This window comes from Galeopterus variegatus, unplaced genomic scaffold, assembly GCF_000696425.1.
Source record: "Galeopterus variegatus unplaced genomic scaffold, G_variegatus-3.0.2 Scaffold3057, whole genome shotgun sequence".
NCBI lineage: Eukaryota > Metazoa > Chordata > Mammalia > Dermoptera > Cynocephalidae > Galeopterus > Galeopterus variegatus.
In genome coordinates this window covers 60,434-85,396 of record NW_007729168.1, presented here as the reverse complement: position 1 = coordinate 85,396, position 24,963 = coordinate 60,434, and the positions used below count along the sequence as shown (strand labels likewise).

The following is a 24,963-nucleotide window of genomic DNA, read 5'->3' as shown; positions in this document are numbered from 1 at the left end:
GTAAAAAATGCAGTATTTTCCTATGTTTCAATCTATGTAGAATTTTCAGTAGTTTGGGGGACAGCAAATACTGATAATTACTTACCTTAATGGTGTCATAAGAATCTGTAATAAGTGCAATAAAAAGGCTGAGAATCATGTATATAAAAAGGCTGATGAAGGAATATAAATACAGACGACTGAACAGCCACACCAAGACACTCTTCTGCTGGATATGGGCAAAGGTTGCAAACATGTCATCACCGTTGACCAGAGAAAACAGGCACTCAGCAACTGTGTTCAGATTTTCAAACTATAAGGAGGAAACAAATTTAGTTTCTAAGATACAGTATCCTAAAAAGCAGAGAGGTACCTAGTTAGCTTGTTTTGTTAGCGTTGTTTTTGCCATTAGTAACATAGTAACCTTTTAAGACACCTAGAACCAATAAGAAGTAGAAAAACATTATTCAAAACCTTCCTCCACACTCTCAAAAATAATCTCCTGACATTTCCCTCAGTTTTTTCCTATACACTTTTTACATATTGGTGGTCATATTATCTAACAATTTTGGATCCTGACTTTTTTCCCTACTTACCATAAGCATTTTCTTATGTTATTGACACTGACAAAGTGTTTGTTATATAAGACAATTCCTTGCCAAATTTAACTATTTCCTTGCCACTGGACATCCCAGTAATGTTCGCTATTAGAAACAAAAATGTAGTAAACATTTCTATGCATAATGTTTTTTCCTGTTATTGAGTCTAAGCTATTAACATTCTAAAGGCTAAAGTCTACCATACTGCTTTCTGAAAGAACTGTGGCAGTCATATGTTATAACCAGCAATATATGGAAGGGACTGGGACATAGCACAGGCTCAGAAACTTTTGCTAAATGAATGGTTTCACTGTAGCTTTTCCATCCATGGATCCAGGTAATTTTAGCACATTAAAAACTGACAGCCAGAGTTGAGAAAGTGTTGAAGGAGGGATAACCATGGCTAATGCCTTCTGACAGCTCCCGCCTAACAAGTAGCCACAATCGAGATATGTAATAACGCCCTGAGGTAGAGCTGGGTGGGCTGCACAAGAAAAGTGACCCTCTGAACTGGGCCTGAAGGCTGAGTGGTTCACCAGTGAGAGGAAGAAGGGAAGAATTTGCTCCCTGAGTGTGGGGGAGACGTGGTGCTGAGCCTGAGGAGAAGGGGAGCATCTGCACTGTGCCGCAAAAGGCCTTGCTAGGTCTCCTACATACTTCAGGCTCAATGCAACCCACAATTAGAAACTAGTAAAAAATTCCAAACAGAGGACTGGCGTGTTCCGGTCTGTGTTTCCAACAGGGAACCGATGGCACGCAGAAGACCTCCTAGAATGAGGAAAGTCCAGGGGCAGGGATGCCATGGAGAGGTGACTGCAGGAGTCTGGGAGACTGAGGAGAAAATAAGTCTGGGTAGGGTAAGAGAAAGGACTATTAATGTGTTCAACTTTAGTCAAGGTGAGTTTGAGGTTCCAGGCAGAAATGTTGATATTTGGCAGTTAGCTGGAGGTTACTAGACTGGGCACACCTAGACTTCAGGAGCTGGGCTGAGGCCAATGTGGAATACCGCTGGAATCCTTAGCCAGCCATCCTGGCTGTAAGTGCTTAACTACTGCCCTGTCAACTGAAAACAAACAGCAGGTGCTTAATAAACATGTCTCTAGGGCCAGAGGGTGAGACATTAGATGAATGTGAAAAGTTTCTATCTAAAGAGCACTAATGACCCACTAGGCAAAAAACAATACGATTTTCAGAAACACAGATGAAACAGGGTTTTGAACCAAATTCTGTCCTTAGGGGTAGGGGCATGTATGTCCATGTGACTTTGGGGATACCCAAATTTCTGATGAATGTCTATGGAACATCTTCACTTGGAAGTTGTGCTATTGTTTGATGTGCAATGAAATAAAACTTTCTACCACCCTAACCAGAAAAATGGGCTTTCCTCTTAAAGTTCCCTATTTCTGTCAACTGATTCCAATCTCCAACCAAAAACAAACAAAAAAACCCAATGTTTACTCCAAAATAATCAAGTACTTAAAACTATGTGTTAAATTGATTAATCTAAATAAATAGATTAATCTTCCTCTTTCACTCTTCTAAGCCTGTCTGTTCCTATGACATGTTTCCCTGATCTGCCCTTTCTACTCTACTCTGATATCCACACATATCTGAATTGTTAAAGAAACCTCCAAAGAAGTTTCCTTCTCTCCAACCTCTTCACTCTCCAGTCCAAGCTGCAGTAAAACCTCAACTTCACAGAAGATGGCTTTAAAGCCATTTCACTTGCTTAAAGCCGTACAAGGTCTGAATGCAAAGTAAAAAGCCAAATCAAGACTAGGTGGGGATAAGTTCCTCCTTCATGTGGCCTCCTTGCATCTCCTCATTATCAGTATCAACACCCTATGCTTGTCTCCTCCCACAGCACCTGGCCCATTTCTACATTTTTTCCTCTTGAGATTTATTTTCCTCACCTGGTCTATTCTTCTTCCTCTTCTCTGTATCCAGTCAAGCCAATGTTCATGGGTTATGTCAAAGTCTACTGCAAGACAGATTGCCCTGGAAGCTCTAGTCCCTTCTCTGTCCTCTGTATCCATAAGAACCACAGGGTGAACCATGTGAAGGTCTTCTAATTATTTTTATACCCCAACTAGAGAGCAAACACTATGCCTTGTGCTCCCAGCCCCGTGGCTGGACCAGGCAGGGTCAAGTTTGTGGCCAAGGGAGAGGGTGCACAAATGCACCCCAAACAAGGAGCATGCCTCTGCCTTTGCTGCATCAGCGACAACTCTGATGAACTGGACTAAAGTCGCTCTCCATAGGGACCTGGAATGAGCACCTTGTTGAGAAAATCACTTAACAATATGCAAATTATTTAACAGTAAGACAGGCAGTTCCCAGGATAAATATTTTCCATCCCCTCCACTAGCCTTAGACGGTGAAGTTAAAGCAGGTTGCTGTGGATGTCAGTTATAACTCTGACAGCACCATTAATAATTCATATTTCTCACAGTTTCTTCTGGAACCCAGTCAATTCTTTTCTTTAGTTTCAAGAACCCCTACCAGTCTGTGCTTCAGTTTTTAGAACTGCAAATAGCTAGTTGGTCACTACATATTGAATTCATTCCTTGTAGTTATTTATTATCAGTCCACACACAATACCCGCTTCAACATTAATGTTATTCATAGCCATTCTTCCTCCCCTTCCTCTGTGCACATAAGAATTATTTTAACCCACCCCCAAATTTAAACAGAGACCTGTTAAATTACATTTTGCTCCACAAGAAGTGGCTAAACCAGAGTCAGATTCAGTGGCCCAAATTCCACAGTAGGAGCTGAAAAAATAACAGAGGTAAGGTCCTAATGTGTTCTCGGTTTGTAAGGACCACGTTTATAGGTTATTGCTTTGGTTCTTGAGAGATCATAAGCCCCTGGAAAGCAGGTACTGCTATCTCTCTTTGTTTCTTGTTCATTCAGCAAAATTGTTGAGCCCCTGCCATGTCCGATGTGCCATGCCGAACACTGGGAATGTAAGGAAGAATAAGCCATACTCCCTGCTTTCCAAGAACTCGGTCTAGAAGAACCTGGTAACATTTGGTGTACAGTAGATACTTAATAAATATTAAATGAATATTTCTATAAAAAGTTTCTGTAGGTTCCATGGGACCACAGTGAGAACCCAAGAGCTCATTTCACAAATGATAATTTGCAATTGAGACAAGAAGAACTTTCATTTAAATGAAAACACAACCTTCAATGTCTTACGTCAGAGAATGATGTAAAGGTTTGCTTCAAGAGCTGGTACTAAGAATTTCATGCACCATGTAGGTAAAATGTCACAACTGGCTAGCAGTCCTCTTGGATAAGAGGTGCTTGGCTAAAACCAGAGGCACTGGAAGCATGAATATGTAATACAGGGTATGCCAAACTTTTCCCCATGGTATTGGCAAAGTCCAACAATTTTTCAATACCTTGGTCTTCACATTTGTATAATGCAAGACTATAATTTATTCTTCACAGTAAAAAAATAAGTACTCTGGAAATGTAAAAGCTACATTAAAGTAATATTTAATAATTCAAGATGAGGTGTGGAAGGACTTCAATAGTCTCTAGCCCTCTGTATCCAGACATTTTGAAAGGATGCTGTGTCAAAGCCTATTAGTGCTGGAAACAGATATCAGCACTTTTTGTATCTTCACTCCCTTTCAGCTGAACCACTGAAATTAGATGTCTCCAGGAAGCCAGGAAGCTAAAATGTCATGGGGCTCCAGCTACTGATCACACAGTGGTATAAAATTATAATTTTCCTGATACCTGCTCTTTAGAGTTTTTTATTTGTCTGTTTTAAAGAAAGAATTAGCTTTCACACTCAAGGATTCTGTGATTCTAAGAATCCTAGAAAATGTTTGCTGTAATGTTCAGTTTTTCAAAGCTTCAGTTAACACTGAAGTTCTTCTTATTCAACAGATGCTGGCAGAACCTGAAAATTCTGACAGTTTAGATTAATTTGGGGGTGAGGGGGAAGTGTGCAGGGTGCAATAAAATTTTCTAACTTCAGATTCAAAAAAAGAAGCAATATGGAGAAGAAAAGCACAAAATTCCAGAACCAGGCTGAAGTTCTCTCCCTTTACTGACTCCTGCATTTACTGAATTAACTCAGCTGTGCATTTCCCCAATAAATTGGCCTGGCTAAATATGGGAGAGAGATGCCTTGAACAGACCTGCATAGGCAACCCTAGAAACATCCCTTAGCCCTTACTCCTCGAGGGCAGAATGGGAAGGCTGACATTAAGTGAGAGACACAAGTCTAGAGGTGCAGTGTACAGAATGGCAGCCGCTAACCGCGTAGGACTATTGAGCACCTGATATATAGCTAGTCCCAATTGAGATGTGCTGTGAGGATAAGATACACACCAGATTTCAAAGACCTAGTACCAAAAAAATGTAAAATATTTCAATATTTTATATTGATTACAATGATGAAATAATATTTTGCAAATATTAAGTTTAATGAAATATATAATTAAAATAAATTTCATCTGTTTCTTTTTTATTTTTTAATGTGGCTACTAGAAAAAAAAAATTTTTTTTTTTTCAAAGATGACCAGTAAGGGGATCTTAACACTTGACTTGGTGTTGTCAGCACCACACTCACCCAAGTGAGCTGACCGGCCATCCCTATATAGGGATCCAAACCTGTGGCCTTGGTGTTATCAGCACCACACTCTCCCAAGTGAGCCATGGACCAGCCCTGAAAATTTTAAAGTATACACATAGCTCTCATTTGTAGCTTGCATTACATTTTTAATGGACAGTGCTGGCCCAGAGCAACCCAATTTCACCTGGATCCTTTGAAAGGACAAAACTGAACATATGGAAATGCAGTCAGGTTCACAAAGCAAATAACCTCATTTTCCACAAAGTGACCTTGCCACACTGAGAGAATAAGACTGATTACATGGCTGTCCTCGCACAGTTGATCTAGAAATACCACCCAGCTTCTTTTTTTTTTTTTCCTTTTTGTCTTTTTTCATGTCCGGCAACGGACCGCAACCCTCAGTGTCGCGCCCGTACCGGACCGGGACCGGCAACGGGATTGCAACCCTCGGTGCTGCGCCCGCCCCTCGCCCAGCCAGTGAGCGGGAACCAGTCTGTATGTGGGATCCGAACCCTTGGCGGGAGCGCCGCTGCGCTCCTAAGCGGCGCACTGTAGCAGTGCGCCACCGGGCCGGCCCCCCACCCAGCTTCTTGGATGAAACTAAATGCTCTTTTGCAATGTTCTATTATAGATAATACCAAGAAAAGCCCTACAGGGTATTTATTGGTCAAAGCATGTGTACTGGGGCCAGGCAGACCTGAGTTTGAATCCCATTTCTGCCATTTACTAGCTGGGTAACCTGAGGAAAATTATTTAATATATGACAGTCTCTGTTTTCTGTAAAAAGATAATATTTCCCCACAGAGAAGGGGTGGAGAGGGTTAACACAGCAAGGGAGGTAAAGAACATGGGAACCAGGCCTAACAAATGGAACTTGAGAATGGTAGCCACTTAGTAAAATTCAAGCAACATTATCTGAGCACCTTCCAGAATAATGATGGAGTAGAGGAGACTGGGAGCGGGGGCGCGAGTGCAGTGGGATGCAAAGGAGATAGGGCCACTTGTCCTAAGATCTTGCGCCCTGTGAATTAAAGCCGAAGACTTAGGCTCAGAATTTATTCCACACAGTGCAACACTGCCCTCTAGTGACACAGAGGCAGAGAAACTTTCAGAACGTAAGGCAAGGAAGGAAGAAAAATATAAATTTCCCTGGGCATGAAGACAGTAAGTTCTCCAGATCAGAGAGATCATATCAAAGAACAATTTTTACTCATGTGTCACCTTTAAAGCAGTGACATGCAGTTGGAAGAGCAATAAAATTAACAAGATTTACTATTAGCCCAGAGGTGGTCACTTTGCTAATTACACAGTGTCTCAAATAGGAAAAACAGTAATTCTCTTTGGACATATTAAATGTGACACTTTATTGTGTCATTTCTCCTTCAAAAGGAGACTGGGTGTGCCAGGTTAGTAGGCTTTATTTTGGTAGGACAACATAGAAGCTTTGAGCTTCATGTATAGGTTACTCTTAGTGAACAGTTTGCAAACCAGACTTGATCACGTTTTGGTTAATGCAACTAGCAAGGTCAAAGATAAAGGCTGAACTGTTACACAAACTTGGAAGCAATTCTTTGCATTTATTCCTCTTTTCCTCTTGCACAGCACCTGAGTACAACAGTATCCTGGGCTGTTGTGGGGATTAACTGAGAGAAAACACGGAAATGCTCTGCATAGTGCCTAACATGTGAACAGCAAATGTTAGCTGCTATTATTTCTGTTGTTCCACCTGCCATGGGCCCAGGGAGGAAAACTGAGTTGCCATAACTCCTTTCACTTTTTTGGTTTAAAAATGAGGCCTACCTAGTTTCATTTCTTGATGTATCTACCAATAAGATTGATCATTTTGAAACAACATCTTAGCATAACTTTGATGTATCTGAGATTTTGATGCTGACTGAAGCTCAGTAATAGTTCAGAATTCAGATACTAATCTTTTTTTTTTTTAAAAGATGACCAGTAAGGGGATCTTAACCCTTGACTTGGTGTTGTCAGCACCACGCTCAGCCAGTGAGCAAACCGGCCATCCCTATATGGGATCCGAACCCGCAGCCTTGGTGTTATCAGCACCGCACTCTCCCGAGTGAGCCACGGGCCGGCCCCAGATACTAATCTTTAATAAGGCACAAAAATGATGCACTAATCAAAACCACCTGCAAAGACAAGATGTGCTATCATTTCAATCATAAACTTAACGTGGTCATTCTAGGCAGACTCTTTGCCCACCTTTATTCTCCTCAATTAACTTGATGAAAGCCCTAACACCTAAACCCTAAGATTTGGTAATAATTTTCTTCACTTAATTTCATTTTGACTATAGTAATCTCGTGTCCAAACACTTCTCATTTGATGATCAGCTGGGTGACTGTGCAACCCCTTAAGCCAGTCCCAGAGAACTGACAGGTGCTTTCTAGTCTCTTGCCATTCTTGTTTCAATTTTCTGAAGTCAATTCAATATCTTGAAGAAGAAAAGAAACAGAAAACCAATGCAAAGATATGTGCTTTCTGACATCAGGGTATGTTCTGGAGAAGAGCAGGAAGAAGGTAAATACTAGAAACCCATTTGTAAGGGTGCCCGGTGCCCAATGTGCAGAAGGAAGAATAAGTGCTACACACCTTGTCGTGATATGGTCCTAGGACAATCCAGCCACAGAATGTGTAGCCCAGATAAATCATACCAGCACAAGCACAAAACCGAAGAACCTTTGGCAGTGAGGCTTGCATTGTTAAAATGAGCACCTGAGAAAAGAAACAAACCAAATGGGTAAAATTAAAAAGTAGCTACTAGAACCCAAGAAGAAATGTGTCTCAATCACAGTAGTGCTACCCAATGCCAGATCCTTACATTATATGCCTGGAAATAACCCAGGTATCTGATGACTCCAACCCAAACAAAGAGCGTAGACGTCCCAAGCAAAATGCTGCATAGATCATAATTTGTGAGATTCTAAGGAATAAAAAAGACAAAATAAGAAAGATGAGTAAAATATTGTATTCCACTTGAAATCGATTAGAAAAGAATGAACTATCTGCCTTGTGTAGGTGAGACTAAGAATGTTTTAAGAGAAAAAAAAAGAAGAATAGAGAACACAGTCCCAAATGTGTTTCTCATCTCCAATTAGTGTTTCAATTGCTTAAAAAAAATTTTTTTTCCAAATAATATTCTGAAATAGAAATTGCATTTATTACTGACTAGGCATTAAAGAATATAAACAAATATCAAACAATACAGTCGAACGACTTTTGAGGGATTCTAGGCCTAGTCCAGGAGACAAACGCTCACAAACAGGCTCAGTGCAATGAGAGACACGAGGCCCAGCTGATCTCAGGGCCTTCCCACAGTGGGACCCCAGAGCAGAGCTGCGCCTGCATGATGGGCCAGGGAAAGCACCACAGGTGGATGGACAGAGGCACAAGGCTGAGAGGCAGCAAGACGTTCTGGAGGGGCAAGATCAGGGCAGGGAGTGGAGGCTGAGCCAGAGGATGAAGGCCCTGGAGGCCAGGCTGAGGGGAGGCCATTTCATCCCAAAGTAGGCCCCAGGAGACAGGAAGGCTTGTAACAGCAAGACAGACATTTCCAGAAGGACTCATAGCGTGCGCAGGATGTGAGGGATGTGAGGCTGAAGACAGAAAGGCAGGGGAAGGCTGTGTGCAGTGCAGGCTGGGAGGAGGACTGCCCAGAGGAGGTCGGCATGGAGGGGAGGGGGCACCTGAGCGGTTTGGAAGTGGCAGTGGCGGGCGAGACTGGCTGACGGACAGCACAGTGTGGAGGGGAGAACAGCTGGTGAAGGAGGGGTCAAGACACAGCACGAGGTGAAATCACTAATTCACACAAAGTGATAGGCACTAAAGCATTCCTGCTGCACGCTGGTTGGTGACAGCAGCAACGACCACGGATGAGCACCAGGGGGTCTGGACATGCTCAGGGGAGGGGACTGGTTTATGGGGCAGCTGATCTCTTTGCAACTTTAAAAAAAAAAAATGAAGCCCAAATAACCAATCTTTTCCAACTTCAGTTACCATTCTGAAGATGCTGCCACTTTCCTGGGGGATATGCATGAGAATATCACCTTTCATAGTACTGCAGCCGCCTTGTTTTCCCTTCACAGGGGATCAAGTCAGAGGTGGCCTCACATGAGCATCAGACTAGTCTCCATAAAAGTTTCATATCCTAAAATGCCTGAGATCATCCAGAAGAATCTAAAGAACGAAAAATGTTAAATGAGCTGCCCTCACCTTTGCTTTGATTTCCATTTTTAATATGGATCCAGTTACTGTCATTAGGTCACTGACGATCACCAGGACATACCATCCATTGATGAACTCCCACCGGTCAGCGTCACATGCACGTCGCTTGTACTTCTCCAGGAAGAAATTTAGGAATCTCTATGCAAACATTTTAAAAAGCATTTCTTACAAACCACACTGCCCTCTGGAAGGAGAAGACAAGCACAAAACAGTGCTCTTGCCTGTAAAATGGGGTGATGTTGCCTTTGCCATCTTGATAGACCCATGTCAAGTGGAGATTAGGGCATATGCTCTTCCCCATAATCCACCCCAGCAATAAGTAAGCGTTCAAACATCTGCTAAATTAACTCAACGTTAAATACGTACGCTCTAACCCCAACAGACTCTTGTCATAATAGCTAACACACAGTACATTCCAAATACTTTACATGTTATTGACTCATTCAGTCTGATGTCAACCCTGTGAACGAGGTATTATTAGCCCTACCATCCAGATGAGGAAAGTGAGGCACAGAGTGGCTAAGCTAGGATCTGAGTCCAGGCAGGCCAGCTCCAGAGCGTGTGCTCCCAATGTTGTCCCCTTACTTTGGCAGAGACAGAATCTACCCCTGAGTTCAGAATGTCAAGGGGGATTGGGAGGCAGGTATGAGAGGTGGATATTTACAAAGTAAGTTGACAAAGGTCAAGATTAAGGAAAATAGAATGTAGACTATTTCCTTGCTCCACAAACGGTATTCCAATTATTTCCCCTGACCCCAGTATGAATTTATACACATGCTACATACTGGAATAAGCCTTATAGAGAGCTAGAGTGTATAGTCATAAGGGCCTTGAGGGTAAAAAGGTAAAATGAAACTCAAGGGAGAATTTTTAAACTATCTGAAAAATAGAATAAAGTATTTTACGCTTCATTATAACCCATTTACCATCCCTCCCTGTCAAAATGAACTCTGATTTGAAGACAAAAGATGAAACCCACACATGCTATTACTCTGTTCTTAAGATCACTCCTGAATTTAAAAGGGTCTAATTTATTCTGGAAACATTAAAAAGCTTGAGAGTTCACCACTGTGCTCCTGCACATATTAGCTCAGTCTTCAGTAGGGTAATTATCTGATCCCACCTGACATCCTAGAGTCTTTACTCACTCCCTAAGCCTCAGGCTGATTAATGCCTCACGGGGGGCAGCCCCTCAAAGGAATCTAATTCAGTCAAGGGGTTCTGGAAAGGGCAGGGTGGCACACAAGTGGTCTGTTTGGGCAAATTGAGGCACAGGCCAAGAGGGGAGGAGAAAACTGGCACACACACATACCTTTCGTAACCGTAGAGCAAGAACAATGGATCTTGTGCACAGAATAAGAGACGCCAAGCAAATCACAATGACAAATGCATCGAACACCAGGACATACTGAGAATTTTTCTGAACTGAGGAACAAAAACAGAATTCAAGTGTTAAAAACACACCTTTCTTGAGAATAATTTCCAAACAAAATGGCAGTCTGAAAAGAAGTTCAAACAATCAAAGTTCTGTTTATTGTTAAAACAAAATGATAAAAATCAGAAACAAATCACACTGTATTCATTCTGAAGTCCATAAATAAGGTAAAACATTTCCTGGTGTGAAGAGTTATGAATTAAAAAACACGAACTGCTAATAAATGCACTAAAATGTACTTATAAATATTTAGTGTAGAATAGATTTCTTTTCTTTTTTTTTTCCTTTTTGTCTTTTTTACTGACCGGCAACAGGATCGCAACCCTCGGGGTTGCGCACGCACCGCACTCAGCCAGTGAGCGGGAACCGGTCTCCACATGGGATCCGAACCCTCGGCGGGAGCGCCGCCGCACTCCCAAGCAGCACACTTCTCCAGTGCACCACCCGGCCGGCCCAGTGTAGAATAGATTTCAATGAAGGTGATCCATCTGGGCTCCATTCAAAAAAGGCAAAACTACTGGTGTACTCTGAGGTCTTTCACATAAAAGCACAGAGGTCAAGTTTGCCATTAATGAGAGAACAAATTAAAACACCAACACTCAGAATGCCCATTTCTGCTTCTCAATCACTCTGTGCACTTTCCCAGCCAAGAATGCCAATTCGATAACCTTCCTCTGCCCTTAGGAAAATAAGTTCTTGGAATGGAAGTAAGGAGGAGAGTGGTCATCAGATTTTTGGTATGGAATACAGAGTAGTAGAGAGAATGTACTGGAAGGAGATGAAACTGTAACCCCAGCTTCTCTCAGACTTCATGGTAGTGTCCCAAATTCCAACCACTGCTCTCTCCAGCCTGGCCCCCTCCTTCCCTGTTCTCGCCTCAGGGACTTTGCCTGGGAACAGCACCTCTCCCCACAACACACATGCTCAGATTATTCGTTTTCAGCCTCAGGTTTCAGATTAAAAATCCCCTACATCTGAACAAAATTCTCTAAATTCCCATCTCTATTAGCCACCTCCTCTATCCAGTCATAGCACTCCCTATGACTACACACATTCATAGCTCCTTCCTGTTAGTCTCCTTTGCATGACAGCTACTGAATTTATAAAATTACATCTTCAAAGACAGCACAGCACGGAGCACAGAGACTGTAAAACGGGGAAGGACCCAGTCTCTGCAGCCCAGCAGGCTGGATCTGAATCTCAGCTCTGCACTCAGAAGCTGTGAAGCCTTGGGGAAGTTGCTTAACCCCCATGCCTCAGTTTCCTCATCTGAAAAGTGGATAGAGTAAAAACACCTATATCACAGGGCTGTTGTGAGGATTACACAAGTTCATATATGAAAAGCACTTGGAACAGCCGTAGGAAAATAATACTAGCAGGCATTTACAGTGGTTACTACAGTCATCCCTCAGTATTCATGGGAGATTATTTCCAGGACACGCCCCCCCCCCCCCGCCAGATACCAAAATTCATGGATGCTCAAGTCCCTTATATAGAGTGGTATGGTATTTGCATATAACCTACATACATCCTCCTATACACTTTAAATCATCTCTGGATTACTTATAATACCTAATACGATGTAAATGCTATGCAAATTGTTGTTATACTATATTGTTTAGAGAATAAAGGCAAGGGGAAAAGTCTGTGTATGTCCAGCACAGATGCAACCATCCATTTTTTTTCCCAAATATTTTTTAAATCTGCAGTTGATTGAATCCATGGATGCAGGACCCATGAATATGGAGGGCTGACTGTGTGTTATCATTCAATGTCCATCTTCCCCACTAAATGACTGGCTCTGAGAGGCAGGTTTGTAAGTAGTGTTGAACAAAATACAGTGCCTGTGCTTAGCATAATACTTCAATATGCTTACAAATAAATGAGGAGAATCAAGCAGAACATGAGAAGACTGCTGAATAATCTAAGCTAAAACTTATGAAGGTCTGAGCTAAGTTAGAGGTAGAGGGAAAGGAGAAGGGACAGAGTTTCGAGAGAGGAAGGGGAGAGTCACAACCTGGTCTCCAGTTGGACCTAGAGAATACAGAATGGCCAAGAATGACTCCCTGGTTTTCTGTCTTGGGTAAAATGAGTTCAGTCTGGATCTTCACAACAAGAAAGGACAATTTGGTTGCTGCTGAAGCCTTGGGTGTGGACAGCCACTCAAAGACACCACAGAGAAACAAGCAGATTAGGAGGCATGGGGTTTGGCAGAGGGAAGAGGGGAGGAGACAATGTTTGAGAATTAGAGGAGAGGAGAGGAGCTTAGGAACTAGATGAAAAGAAAGGCCAGAAGAGAAGGAAACAAGACTGGGGACAGGCAACCTTCAGAGGAGATGTACAGTCGGAGCACTGCATAGTGACACCTCTGCAGGGTAGGCATTTAAGAGGAAGACCAGAGTGCCTTTGGATTTAGCAATGCAAGGGTGCATTGCTCATCCAGTGGTTGATGAGCATGGCCAGCTAGTAAATGCAATTCATGGAGCAAATGATTTGACCTTGCTAAGCTGCAGATGCCTCAGCTACAAATGGAAAGGACAAGTGTAACTGCTTCACAGGGCTGTCATGAGAATCAGGTGAAACACCCCACCAAAGTGCTTGTTAGAGGAGCACTTAGCTCTCATTTACCTTTAGCCATCACACCCTTAAGAAATTTCACTTATTTTGAGATATCATCTAATGGGTAGGTAAGAAAACAACTTAGCTTTACCAGAATACAAGACCTTTTTTTACCTTGGACCCATGGAATGGGGCAGAGAGAACAGGGGCAGTTCTTGAGAAGATGAGACTGAAAATGTTATGAAAGGAAGGTCAGTGTCTAGTACCTTCCTTTCTGACCTATAACTAGAACAAAAATCTCTAAGATTGCTTTTACTGGGCCTTACTTACACATGGAAAATCAACAGACCCAGAAAGATAAACCATCCCTCCTAACAGAGAATCTGGTATAGTATTCTGTTTTTTCTACAAACTATTGAGAAAGCTAGTTCGGTATGCTACAAGGAAGTATTTTTTGGACATCATAATTGCTTTCTTACTCTACTGAAACCATGTTACCCCACAAGAACTTTTGTCAAACCTGGGTTTGTAAAACACTAATCCAGAAAGATGCCCCAGCCACCTTGGTTAGGGACGTCCCACATACCCCTCAGCCTTTTCAAAGGCCCATGAAGTAGTACACACACCATCACTGGCATGCCTGTGGGACTCTAACTAAGGGCTTCCCAAACGTATTGAAACCCTTTTCCCTGTAATACCATTTACACAACCAATCAATGGGGAATCCCAGCTACTAATTCCTCCCCAAGCCTCTCATGCCCAATTGCTATATTTATAAAATCAAGTTAAATGAAGAGTAGTAGCATACTTGGAGATGGGTAAAAGAATTTGTAAAAGGCAGCAGGAGGTTTGTATGTGAAAATGGACATTCTCTCAATTTTGCCTTGAGATAATATGGGTAATGACAAGAGAAAGAGAAGCCTGGGGATAAGTGTATAAATGTGAACGAACTTCAGAACTTTTTGGAAATAGTGTAAAGACCCCACCAGATGTCACCCTTGCCCTGGTTCCACTTTCCCCAAAGCTAGGGCAATCTCGATCCACCAGTTTCATATAGGAAAAAATCCATTTCCTAACTTTTTTTTTTTTTTTCAAACTTCAGCTTTTTAAGCCTTTCACATCACATCATTTTATTTTAAATTTGTATTCTCCTAGTGATGGAATCTGGTTTCTTAAGACACAGCCCTCGGAGAAGCATATGTAAGTAAATTTTAGCGTTTTTACTCAGCAGTCTGTGAGGTTTGTGTTTCCCCTCATTGGCCACAGGAGGGAGGAAGAGCTCCTCTCTTCTGAGCAAAGGGCAAGGAAAAACCCCTCAAAGAGCGATGAGCCTGGTTAGTGAGGAAGGAAACAACTCGGTCTGACAACAAATTTGACCAATTAACTCATTCTGTTATTTTGATCTTCATAATGACTAATCCAAATCACATTTTATATGCGACAAAGGTTAGCTTTTTTTCACAAAAAATAGTTGCAACCTATACTTGGACTTGGAAAATAAGCAACTGACCTGTGCATGTCTGTCAGAGAGAGCGGTGTCCTGTCCGCTGGGGAATAGTAACCACTTACTGATAGAAACCAAAATCGTGCATGCTAATCAGAGGCTTAGGTCAATTAACGGAACTACTGAAACCAAAATACTGAAACCATCACGGCGTATTATACAACCTTTCCACACGCCACAAATCAGATCTAGTCTAAAACAAATCTAAAGTAGGAACCACAGGTATTTTACATTCTATTTTGTTCTGATAATCTGGTTAAGGGAAATTCACTTAAACAAAACCTGTAAATTAAAAAATAATGACCATCCATCATTAACATCACCCCGACCCCTCCCTGAACAAACAGAACAGGTTCCTTGTAGCCCATTTTAAATGTGTGGATTAAAAGGTGTTTTCGAGCAATGACCGAGGAAATGACCCAGCATTTGCAGAGGCTGCAGTCTGGGCTCTGAAGAATCCTTCTCCACTGTCCAAGGCTCAGATCAAAGCATGCTTTCTCCAAGAATCACTTCTACATTACATTTCTCACTCTGCCCCAGTCAGATTTAACCTTTGCCTTCTTTCTGTGCATACCTTGTGCCTGTGCACCACTTGTTCCTATCCATAACACATTAGACATTCTATCAGCATGACAGTCTCCCTCACGAAGGCACTTTCTTTCTTTCCCATAGTGCCTAGCAAGTAACGTGTCAACTCTTGTGCTCAGGGCTTTGCTTGGCATACTAACTCTTCTAATACTCAACATCATGGAAAGTTACTGCTATTATTACCCTCATTTTACAGAGAAAGATACCGAGACAGAGAGATTAATTTGTCCAAGATCACAGGAATAGTAAACACAATTAAGACCCAAACCCAGGCAGTCTGGCTTCAGAGCCTGATCTCTTAACTACCTCTCCTAAGTGGTGTGTAATAGACATTGGCTGAATTAAATAAAAATGCAAAGCTTTGGGATATGCTTTGCAGAATCTAATGCTCAAAATGTAGTTTTCTGGAACACTTTCTTCCTATCACCACCCAAATAAACCATTTAAACACCCCAGATCCTAAAATAAAATGTTAAAATCATCCATAATCCACAATGGGCAAGTATACAGCATACTCACCAGATCCAAATATGTTCAAGTCTTTACATTCCTCAATGTTGGCATCACTGTCAAAATATATTTTAATTTTGCCACTGTGAGCTTTATTGTCAAAGGTAATCTGGGGACACAAATACATAGAGAAGTTACAGCCCAGCAGAAAGTATGACTTATTAGATCAACTCTGCTCTAAAAAAGAAAAAAAAAATTAGTGGCATCCAGTGTACTGATCCAAAGAGAATTATACTGACGAAAATGTCCTCATCACAGGATTTCTTCATAACTTTGTATTAATAATAAAAAAATTATGATCCGAAGAGTGAATACATGAAGTTCTACTAAATCCCGGATTTCAGATATCTGGTTCAGAGAAATCCTAGAGCAAAACAGTCCCAGGCACAAAAACCAGAATTCACCAGTCTTTGACAAGAGAACACAATGACCTCATTTATTACTCTGAATGGAATTTAAAAGCATTTCCTTCAATTTAGTCCTTTGGGTATTAAATTCTAGGTTTTTACTAGGCTGGAAATTATTTTTCTGTTTGCTTCAAGAGCTACATATAATGCTTTCAGAAACAATGAAGACTGTTCCAAGGCTGTGGGCTTCAGATGTACAAATGCCCTCAATCTTCCACATTATGGAATTTAAATCAATCATTTAAATCACTTAAAGTTTATAAGTGATATATGCCAAGTAATTCTTAGGGTGAACACATCAAGAAATCCAAAAAAATTCACAAAGAGCTTGGAGAGCTGAACGTGCAGATGATCAAACCTACATGCACCTGCACCTCTGAACATAAAAGCCAAGTTCCATGTAATCCAAGAACATCACTATGACTAAACCAGAGGTGGGAGAATTAAACCATATTGGCCTCATTTCCATAACTACGAGCTATGACTAAACCTCCACTCAGACTGGCACTCGAGTCTCTGTTTCCCCCAGGAGATCCCCTAAAATACTTCTCTTAAGCCTTTAGAATATTAAGCAGAGAACAAACAGAAGGCCAAAGAACAAAACAAAAATGAAGAGCCAAATTTTTTTTTAACTCACACTGCTGGCCATGTCATGACCAAGCCATCAGTGACCTTGTCTTTGCGGACCCCCCCCCATGCTCCACTCCTGCCTCTCTCCTTGTCCCCCAACATGCTCCCCATGGTCCTCTGGCCCACCCACCCCAGGGAGGCTAACCATGCTCTTCTCAGCTGAGATGTTCCTCCTTAACACACGGCACAATCTGCAGTTACTTTTATTTCTTTGTTTACTTGTTTTTCTATCTGTTTCCTCCACTAGGCTATAAGCTTCCTCAGGGCCACTAGGGCATAACAAAATGCTTGTGCTTCGTAGGGACACATTAGGTATTTATTGATTGTTGTTGAATGAAGCACTCTTCTGAATTGCTGAAAGACAGTATGTACAACTTCTGGCTTAGTATTCAGGTTAGCCCCTTAGCAAACAGAAGGAAGGAAAGGAGGAAGGAAAAAGAAAGTCCATGAAAGCGAAAAGCAGTTTACTTTCCCCACTAAAGTGGACAGTCTCTTCTACCACACATGCCGTCTCCCAAAATAAAAGGAAAAACAACTGCTCCTTTGCAAACTGGCCTTCAGATCAAGGGGGCAATTTCTGCCTTGAGATTTGAAAACATTTGCTACAACATTTTCAAAGACCTTCTTTTGAAGCTGGGAAAAGTACTATAGATACTTAGAATGCTTGTCATAAACATTTTTTTAAATGTCTTGGGAGGGCCGGCCCCGTGGCGCACTCTGGAGAGTGCGGCGCTGGGAGCGCAGCGACGCTCCCACCACGGGTTTGGATCCTATATAGGACTGGCCGGTGTGCTCGCTGGCTGAGCGCAGTGCGGGCGACGCCACACCAAGGGTTGTGATCCCCTTACCGGTCACGAAAAAGACAAAAAAAAAAAAAAAAAAAGAAAAGTCTTGGGAGAGTAGATCAGAGCCAATTTTGTAAACTCCTCTTTTTAACCCAGAAGTCTAGTTTTGAAAAGTTGGAAAGGGCTTGTTTTATCTTTAGAAGCACTGGTCTCTAGATCAACAATACCATAATGTACCTTCAAAACTTAATTTTATTTTATTTTTGCAGCTGGCAGTAAAACTATTTTAAACACAACTGACCGGTCACAAAAAAAAAAAAAAAAAAAAAAAAAAAAAGAAAAGTCTTGGGAGAGTAGATCAGAGCCAATTTTGTAAACTCCTCTTTTTAACCCAGAAGTCTAGTTTTGAAAAGTTGGAAAGGGCTTGTTTTATCTTTAGAAGCACTGGTCTCTAGATCAACAATACCATAATGTACCTTCAAAACTTAATTTTATTTTATTTTTGCAGCTGGCAGTAAAACTATTTTAAACACAACTGCATCTAACACATCTATTGGCTGATGTGTTTTATATTCTGCATTTACAGGTGTAGATGAAAGGTGTAGGGAAAAATAATAAAGTGGCTTAGTGAAACAAAGACACTTGCCGTATTCCGAAAGACGTAACAGTCCGGTAACTCACGGGAATGAATTGTCTGTAGGTCAATACCTTTGAGGTGAAAGGAGATTTCAACTTGTAAGAGCCTAAATAAAACATATTAAAAAGTATAGTCTTACTTTTGTCATAGTCTTACCACCCCTGTCTCCTGGGAAATGAGACTTAAAAATGTACTTACCGATAAAATTCCAGTCTGAGGAATGATGAGTTCCTCCAGTCCGGAGGGTTCCTGGCAAGGGCCTGAAGGTCTAAGTGGACACAATCTTGGGAAATAAAAGAACAAGCAAGGGTTGTTTCTGGCAAGAATCAGAGGCTAAACACTAGTGGGCAAAAGTGTGATGAGAAGCAGGACACTTAGAGAGCTTCAAAGTATCTCTCCAGAAAATACTAATTACACAGGAAGAATAATTGTAACCTCACAGTTGAGAACCTGGCAGACACCACACTAACGCAGTGATCAAAGTTATCATCACCAGTGATAAGATACAGAGGCATCATGAGCCTCCTGATACGATGTACTGAGAAGGACACAACAGCACTTGTGCAGTATTCCTGCCAAAGGAACAGGCTGTTGCTGTCCCTTGTGAGCTGCCTTTGAAATGGAAAACTCAGAGCCTAGTGCAGTGCCTGGTACCCAGTAGGTGCTCAAGAACCTTGGTAGACTCAATGGCTAATTCTTTAAGAGTGTTTTCCCACAATTGCTACTCTTTATTTGCTTATTTATCCTTTCAACTAGAGGATAAGGTCTTTGAGAGCCAGAGCACAACTATGTTGCACCTTGGTAAACACTCATTGCCTAGCATACAGCTGGCACTTAAAATATGTTGCAATAAATGGGACACACTTATGTTTAATGAAAATTAGGCATCCTGGGCCAAAAACAGGGACACAGAACTGAACAGACAACTCAACAAGTAATTTAAGAAAGGTAGGTCTCAGAGCAGGTATCTCCCTGTATTTGGCAAATGGAACATTAGAGTAAAGAAATGATTCAATGTTGGTTTTCCTGACTAGAGCTTGGTTAACACAGTGAGGGCAGTTAATCAAAATAAACTTGTTTTCAGGCAGGAAAAGACTGGTGATAATAAAAACAGCTAAATCATACTGGGAGCTTACTCCATGCCAGGCACTGCACTAGGGCTGTACATGTTCTCTCATTTAACGCATCGTCCTGTTTATTCCTCAAAGCAACCTTGTGAGATAGATACTACTGCTGCCATTTTACAGATAAACAAACCAAGGCACAGAGAGGTCAAGAAACTTCCTCAAGTTTACACAGCTAGCCGGTAGCTATCCAAAATTTTAATCCAGCTGTGCTTGGTTCCAGAGCCTGAGCTCCACCAGTATGGAGAAGGCTGACCTCTGAGCACACATTTCAGAAGAACATCCAAGTCCCAGGCTCCCTACCTGACTCATTCATTCATCAGCATATATTTACTGAAAGCCAGGCACTGTGCTAGGCACCAAAAGTAAAGCAATGAACAAGACAAACAAGGTCACTGAATGCTTTTGTCGAGCTCACATTTTAGTATGGGAGATAATCAATAAGTAAAAACTGTATAAGAGATAATTTCACAGTGTGAGCATACTGTGAAGACAGAGTAAAGTGATTGAGAATAACTAGGTGGGTAGCCCTATCTTAGGAAAGGTAGTTAGGGAACGACTCTGAGGTGCTGATGATGTTTGAACTGAAACCTGAGGGAAGAAAAAGAACCAGCTACACATAGATCCAGGGAAAGTGCTCTAGGTAGGAAGAAAAGCAAGCACTAAGGCCCCCAGGCAAGGAGGACCCTGGCTTGTTCAACAGACAGAAAGAATGCTGGAACAGAGAAATGGGCACAGGAATAGGAGGGGCTTGGAGAGGCAGGTAGGTCGGTGGCCAGTTCCTACAGGGACTTGTGAATTTTATTCTAAATACGATGGGAAACCACTCATGGTTTTTATGCCAGGGAGTGATATGAATCAATTTACATGTTTAATAATATCACTCTGGTTGCCGTGGGGCATGGCAGGGGATAGCAGAGGTAAGACCAGAAGCAGGGAGACCAGTCTAACGAAGAGAGGATAGGGTCTTGGACTACAGTGGTGACGGTGGGAATGAAAAAATCAGCAAATTCATGTTTAAAACTTCAGCAACTGTGAATTTTAAAGTATTATACAAAAATGTTGGTACCATTATCTGAGATGAGGAAGCCTAAGAAAGAAGTAGGTTGGGCCACGAGATGGGGGAGGTTTGAAGTGTTCTGTTTTGATACAGCAAGTTCGAAATACCTATCAGACAACAACACCGTGAGGTTGTTGAGTAGCCAGATGACTCCATGAGGAGTCTGGAACTCGGGGAGAATTGAGGGTAGACATGTAAATGTGGGTGCCTGAGAGTAAGGGCATGACTTCTCAAAAGCTGAAAGGGTGGGCCCTGGTGCTCGGGTTAGGATTTTAACTGTGGCCTCAGCCCTGTGCTGCTTTGTAACACAAGGGTGAAAAGGAGTGAAAGGAAACCATACGAGGGGCTTTAAGATGTGGCAGCCAGAAGATGCGGGCATTCTGCTCTGGCACTTTCCTGCAGTAAGCGTCAGCTCCTGGGCATAGGGACACAAGAGGCTGGAAACTAATGATGGCCAGAGAACTGGGTGAGAAAGAAGGAGAGGCAAGCACCTTGGCAGCTTCTGTAAGGGGATGATATTGGCAGGTACAGAAGGCTGAAGACAGGAGGTGGTGGTGGACGGTGGGAGATGTGAGGAAGTCAGACGGAAAAGAGGTCTACGTGAAGTCAAAGATCATTAGCCAGAGAGCACTGAACCAGTGCTTCAAACATTTAATGTTCATGAATCACATGGGGATCCTGTTAAGATGCACATTTGGATTCAGGAGCTCTAGGGAGGGGCCTGAGACTCTGCCTTTCTCACAGTCTCCCAGGTGATGCCCATGTTGCTGGTCGCTGAGTGGCAAAGACCTACCATCACTAAATCATTATGTGACTTTAGTTGCCTAGCTTGACTGAACGTCAATTTCCTCACCTGTAAAATGACAGGCAAACATGATATTTAAGGTCCTTCTACCTCTAACATTATTATTCTAAAGTGAAGTAAAAAAAAATTAAATTAAACTTATCTGAGTAAATGACTACACTCTGAAAGAAGTAACATGTTCAAGATCTACTAGGATATTTCAAAAAGTTCATGGAAAAATCGAATTAAAAGATAATACAAATCCTTACATGAACTTTTTGAAGACCCCCTGTATGTGCTAGGTGCTGTCTCAGGTCTTTTTCTCCTGTATTTCATTCACACTAAGATACACATTTTTTCACTTTTAAACATCTCTAAAGCAGATGAGTCTTTAAAATAACTAATGGAATCTTAGATTCAGAGAAATGTGACAGAATCTTGTTAGTCAATTTTACACTATTTGTAAAATTGGCCTTATAAAAGTCTGTTTTGTTGCTCAAATTTTGTATTATTTTGTTTGTAGTCATAGAGTTACACTTTATCTAAATACACTTTCAGAACTTTCAGAAATCTGGCTAACCTTAGACTGTAGTAATTGCTACTGAGGCCACCAAGCACCTGGTGGCAGAAAACTGAGATTTTTTTTTTTAAAGAATGGCAAAAGCCATTCTTTAAGTAAAACATCAAACCCCAAACAGAACAAACTGATGCCTAGAGTAAAAGCCTCATCCCTCAAATGAATCTCGCCTACAAAGCAGAATTCTCCAGCCAGTGAAATAATAATCCTCTTAGAGGAAAGGTAGATTAGACATGTTCTTAAAACAGTGGGAAAATGACAAAATGGTCATAATGTCTCATGCTAAGAACATGCGGAAAGAAGAACATAAGAAACTCCAAAAGTGTATTATAGAAAATGAAACACTATATTAGAATGATAGCCACTTAATAATTGTGGTGAAAAAAAAAATTTTTTTTAACAGGATTCATAACAGTCCTCCCAATGAGGCTGAACTGGAAAGCTACAGTTCTAGAGGCAAAAATGGGAGGTAGGTATACGTGCAATAGCATAAACTAAGGAAAACACTTAGCTTAATCTACACAATCACTTGTGCAACTAAATATAACTTTACCCACCAAGAAAGCTGGGCATATAGGCAGATCTCTGTCTGTACTGTGCACACTAAGGGATGATTCTCTTAATAGTGAAGATACCGTAAAATTAATGAGCAGTTTATCTAGAACAGCTTCTGCTAATTCACTTAACTATAATGCCACACCAGTGCAATCAAACTCAATTCCTATTTATATCATCTGCAAGTTTCCCCCAGGTGTCTAAGAAAAGAGGTTCTAAAATCCAGTATCAAGTGTTTTTAAAATCTTTTTACACCTTTTGAATAGATACATAGAAAGATTCTTTGAGAAGTTATACTTAATAAGTCAAAGAATACAATTAACCTGCTTAAGTAATCTCTCAAAGTCAAATTAATAACCAAATTTTTTTCCATTTAGTTAGAAGTATTCCATATTGTGATAGAAAGGAAATGAACAAGGGCACCTGTGTCCAATGGTCAGGGAATAAATCCTGCTTTCTGGCACTGCCTGCCCTACCTAGCAACTGATATTGACTTTGGCCACAATTCTTTAATCAATTTTCCAAGGAAAATCAATTGAGAAAAACAGCATATGAATCACTGGCAAACAGTTGGATGGTGAATCCAATTTGAGTCACACGTTTTTAAAAGGGCAAGTGACAGATGGCTTACTTGAAGCAGAGGGTGACTGGCCAAGCTTTCAGCCCCACCTATCAAGTTGTCCTATCCCAGGCATCACGCTGACCACCTCAGGTAAAAGATTGAGAGTGAAACAGGATTAGTCCCTGTAGGTGGACTATCAAACAGATCTCAGGTTAGCAGAGCCTCCAGGGCAATAAGACCAGTGACATTTCAATGTTGCTGGCTATAGAACCAAGCAACTGTCCTCTAGATGGTCCACGAAAGCAACCTGGGAGCCAGACACCACTATGGCCCCTGATGGTGCTGGTTTGGGGATGTTTCTTTCAGAGTCAAGAGCATGGGACACATTTACTCACAGAGAGATTTTGAACAGGCAGCCTGTGGAAACAGAAATAAAACCTCTGTTTTATAGGGGTGTTCTCCTGTTGTGTTACCAAGGCACCTCAAGATGAGACTGTAGGAAATAGGGTCAAATTAACTGAGCGATGCTCTCATTTTAATAAAACCATTCCAAATTTAAACTGCTACTAGAACTCCTACTCTTCAACTGTTGGCTACTTGAGGAGCCATGACTGATTAATCTTTGTAACCTCAGTATTTAAAACAGAGAGTGTGCTGGGCCTGATGGCTATACACCAGAGGTTTGTTGAATGAATGACAAAACCCTCAAAGTCTTAAGTCAAACACTTTGTATTCACTTATTGTGTGCTTTTAAATTCTTAACAGAATGGCACAAAACAATTCTACTTGATTAGCTATTAACTTTTTGGCAAGTGAGCTTCTAAAAGAGAAAACAAGTTATTAATCACAATTCACCTTTGAAGAGCATTTATATATTTTACAAATGATAAAAACAGGGGGACTGGCCATTAGTTCAGTTGGTTAAAGTCTGGTGCTGACAACACCAAGGTCCAGGTTTCGATCCCCGTACTTACCAGCTGCCAAAAAAAACATTTAATTCATTTAATACACACAGACCCACTTTTTCAAAAAGCCTAATTGCCCTCTCATGGATGGCAAAACCTAAACCAACAGGAAACACCTGTGCATTTATTCCAAAACCAACAGTCTTGAGTCTTACCAAAGAGATCCACAAATGCTGTCCCTGTCCCAATCACCACAGCCGCACAGTGTCCTGATCCAAAGTTCCTTGCAGGCAAATGTTAAAAGTGACAGCCTCAAACAGGTTAGTTCTCATGAAAGCAAAGTTGTTCCATTTGGGTTGCTAGCACATGAGGGCATTTTTGCTCTTACCACAGAAGATGATAAAGGCACATAGTGAAGTGATCACTGCATACCTATCTCAATGTCGCTGTCAATGTTCAGTGTCTCATTAGAAGGAAACATGGTTCCTTTCTTGTAATGCTGCTTACAGATTTTTAAGCCAATTCTGTTGTCTTCATTTTCTCCATAACCAAGGGTCCCCAGGGAAATGTTCTTAAGATGGTGATACTATTAAAAAATAGTTAAAAACACATAAGAGCTTTTAAAGGTTTGATCAGAAGTTATAGTTATGGAAAGCATTTTTAGCTTCTTTTTATTGTTTAAATCATGCCCTCAAGAATGTCCCAATTTAAAATACCATGAAGTAGCAGTCTTGTAGTAAAGAACTTTAATTTTGCTTAACTTGGTATTTCCCAAAATTATGTAACAGTATAATATATAATCTTTTTTCACCTAATACCTATAAATAGATCATAGCACATTTTTGGAAATTCTGATTTGGGCATGCAATTTAAAAAGGTGTATTTTTATATATTTCTTTTTTTTTTTTTTTTTTTTTTTTT

At 41.2% G+C, this 24,963-nt stretch overlaps 1 protein-coding gene across 1 annotated transcript in view; it reads right to left on the bottom strand.

The window, feature by feature from the left end:
- The window catches only part of MCOLN2 (mucolipin 2), a 58,361-nt gene that overhangs the window by 4,941 nt on the left and 28,457 nt on the right, over positions 1–24,963 (bottom strand). Inside the window, exons 4-12 of the mRNA XM_008583829.1 lie at positions 24,475–24,628; positions 18,674–18,758; positions 18,485–18,581; positions 16,026–16,125; positions 10,733–10,845; positions 9,409–9,558; positions 8,018–8,119; positions 7,789–7,911; positions 86–292 (exon numbers count right to left, since the gene is read on the bottom strand). Coding sequence (XP_008582051.1) covers positions 86–292; positions 7,789–7,911; positions 8,018–8,119; positions 9,409–9,558; positions 10,733–10,845; positions 16,026–16,125; positions 18,485–18,581; positions 18,674–18,758; positions 24,475–24,628 — 1,131 coding nt within the window. The remainder of the gene's footprint in view (positions 1–85; positions 293–7,788; positions 7,912–8,017; positions 8,120–9,408; positions 9,559–10,732; positions 10,846–16,025; positions 16,126–18,484; positions 18,582–18,673; positions 18,759–24,474; positions 24,629–24,963) is intronic.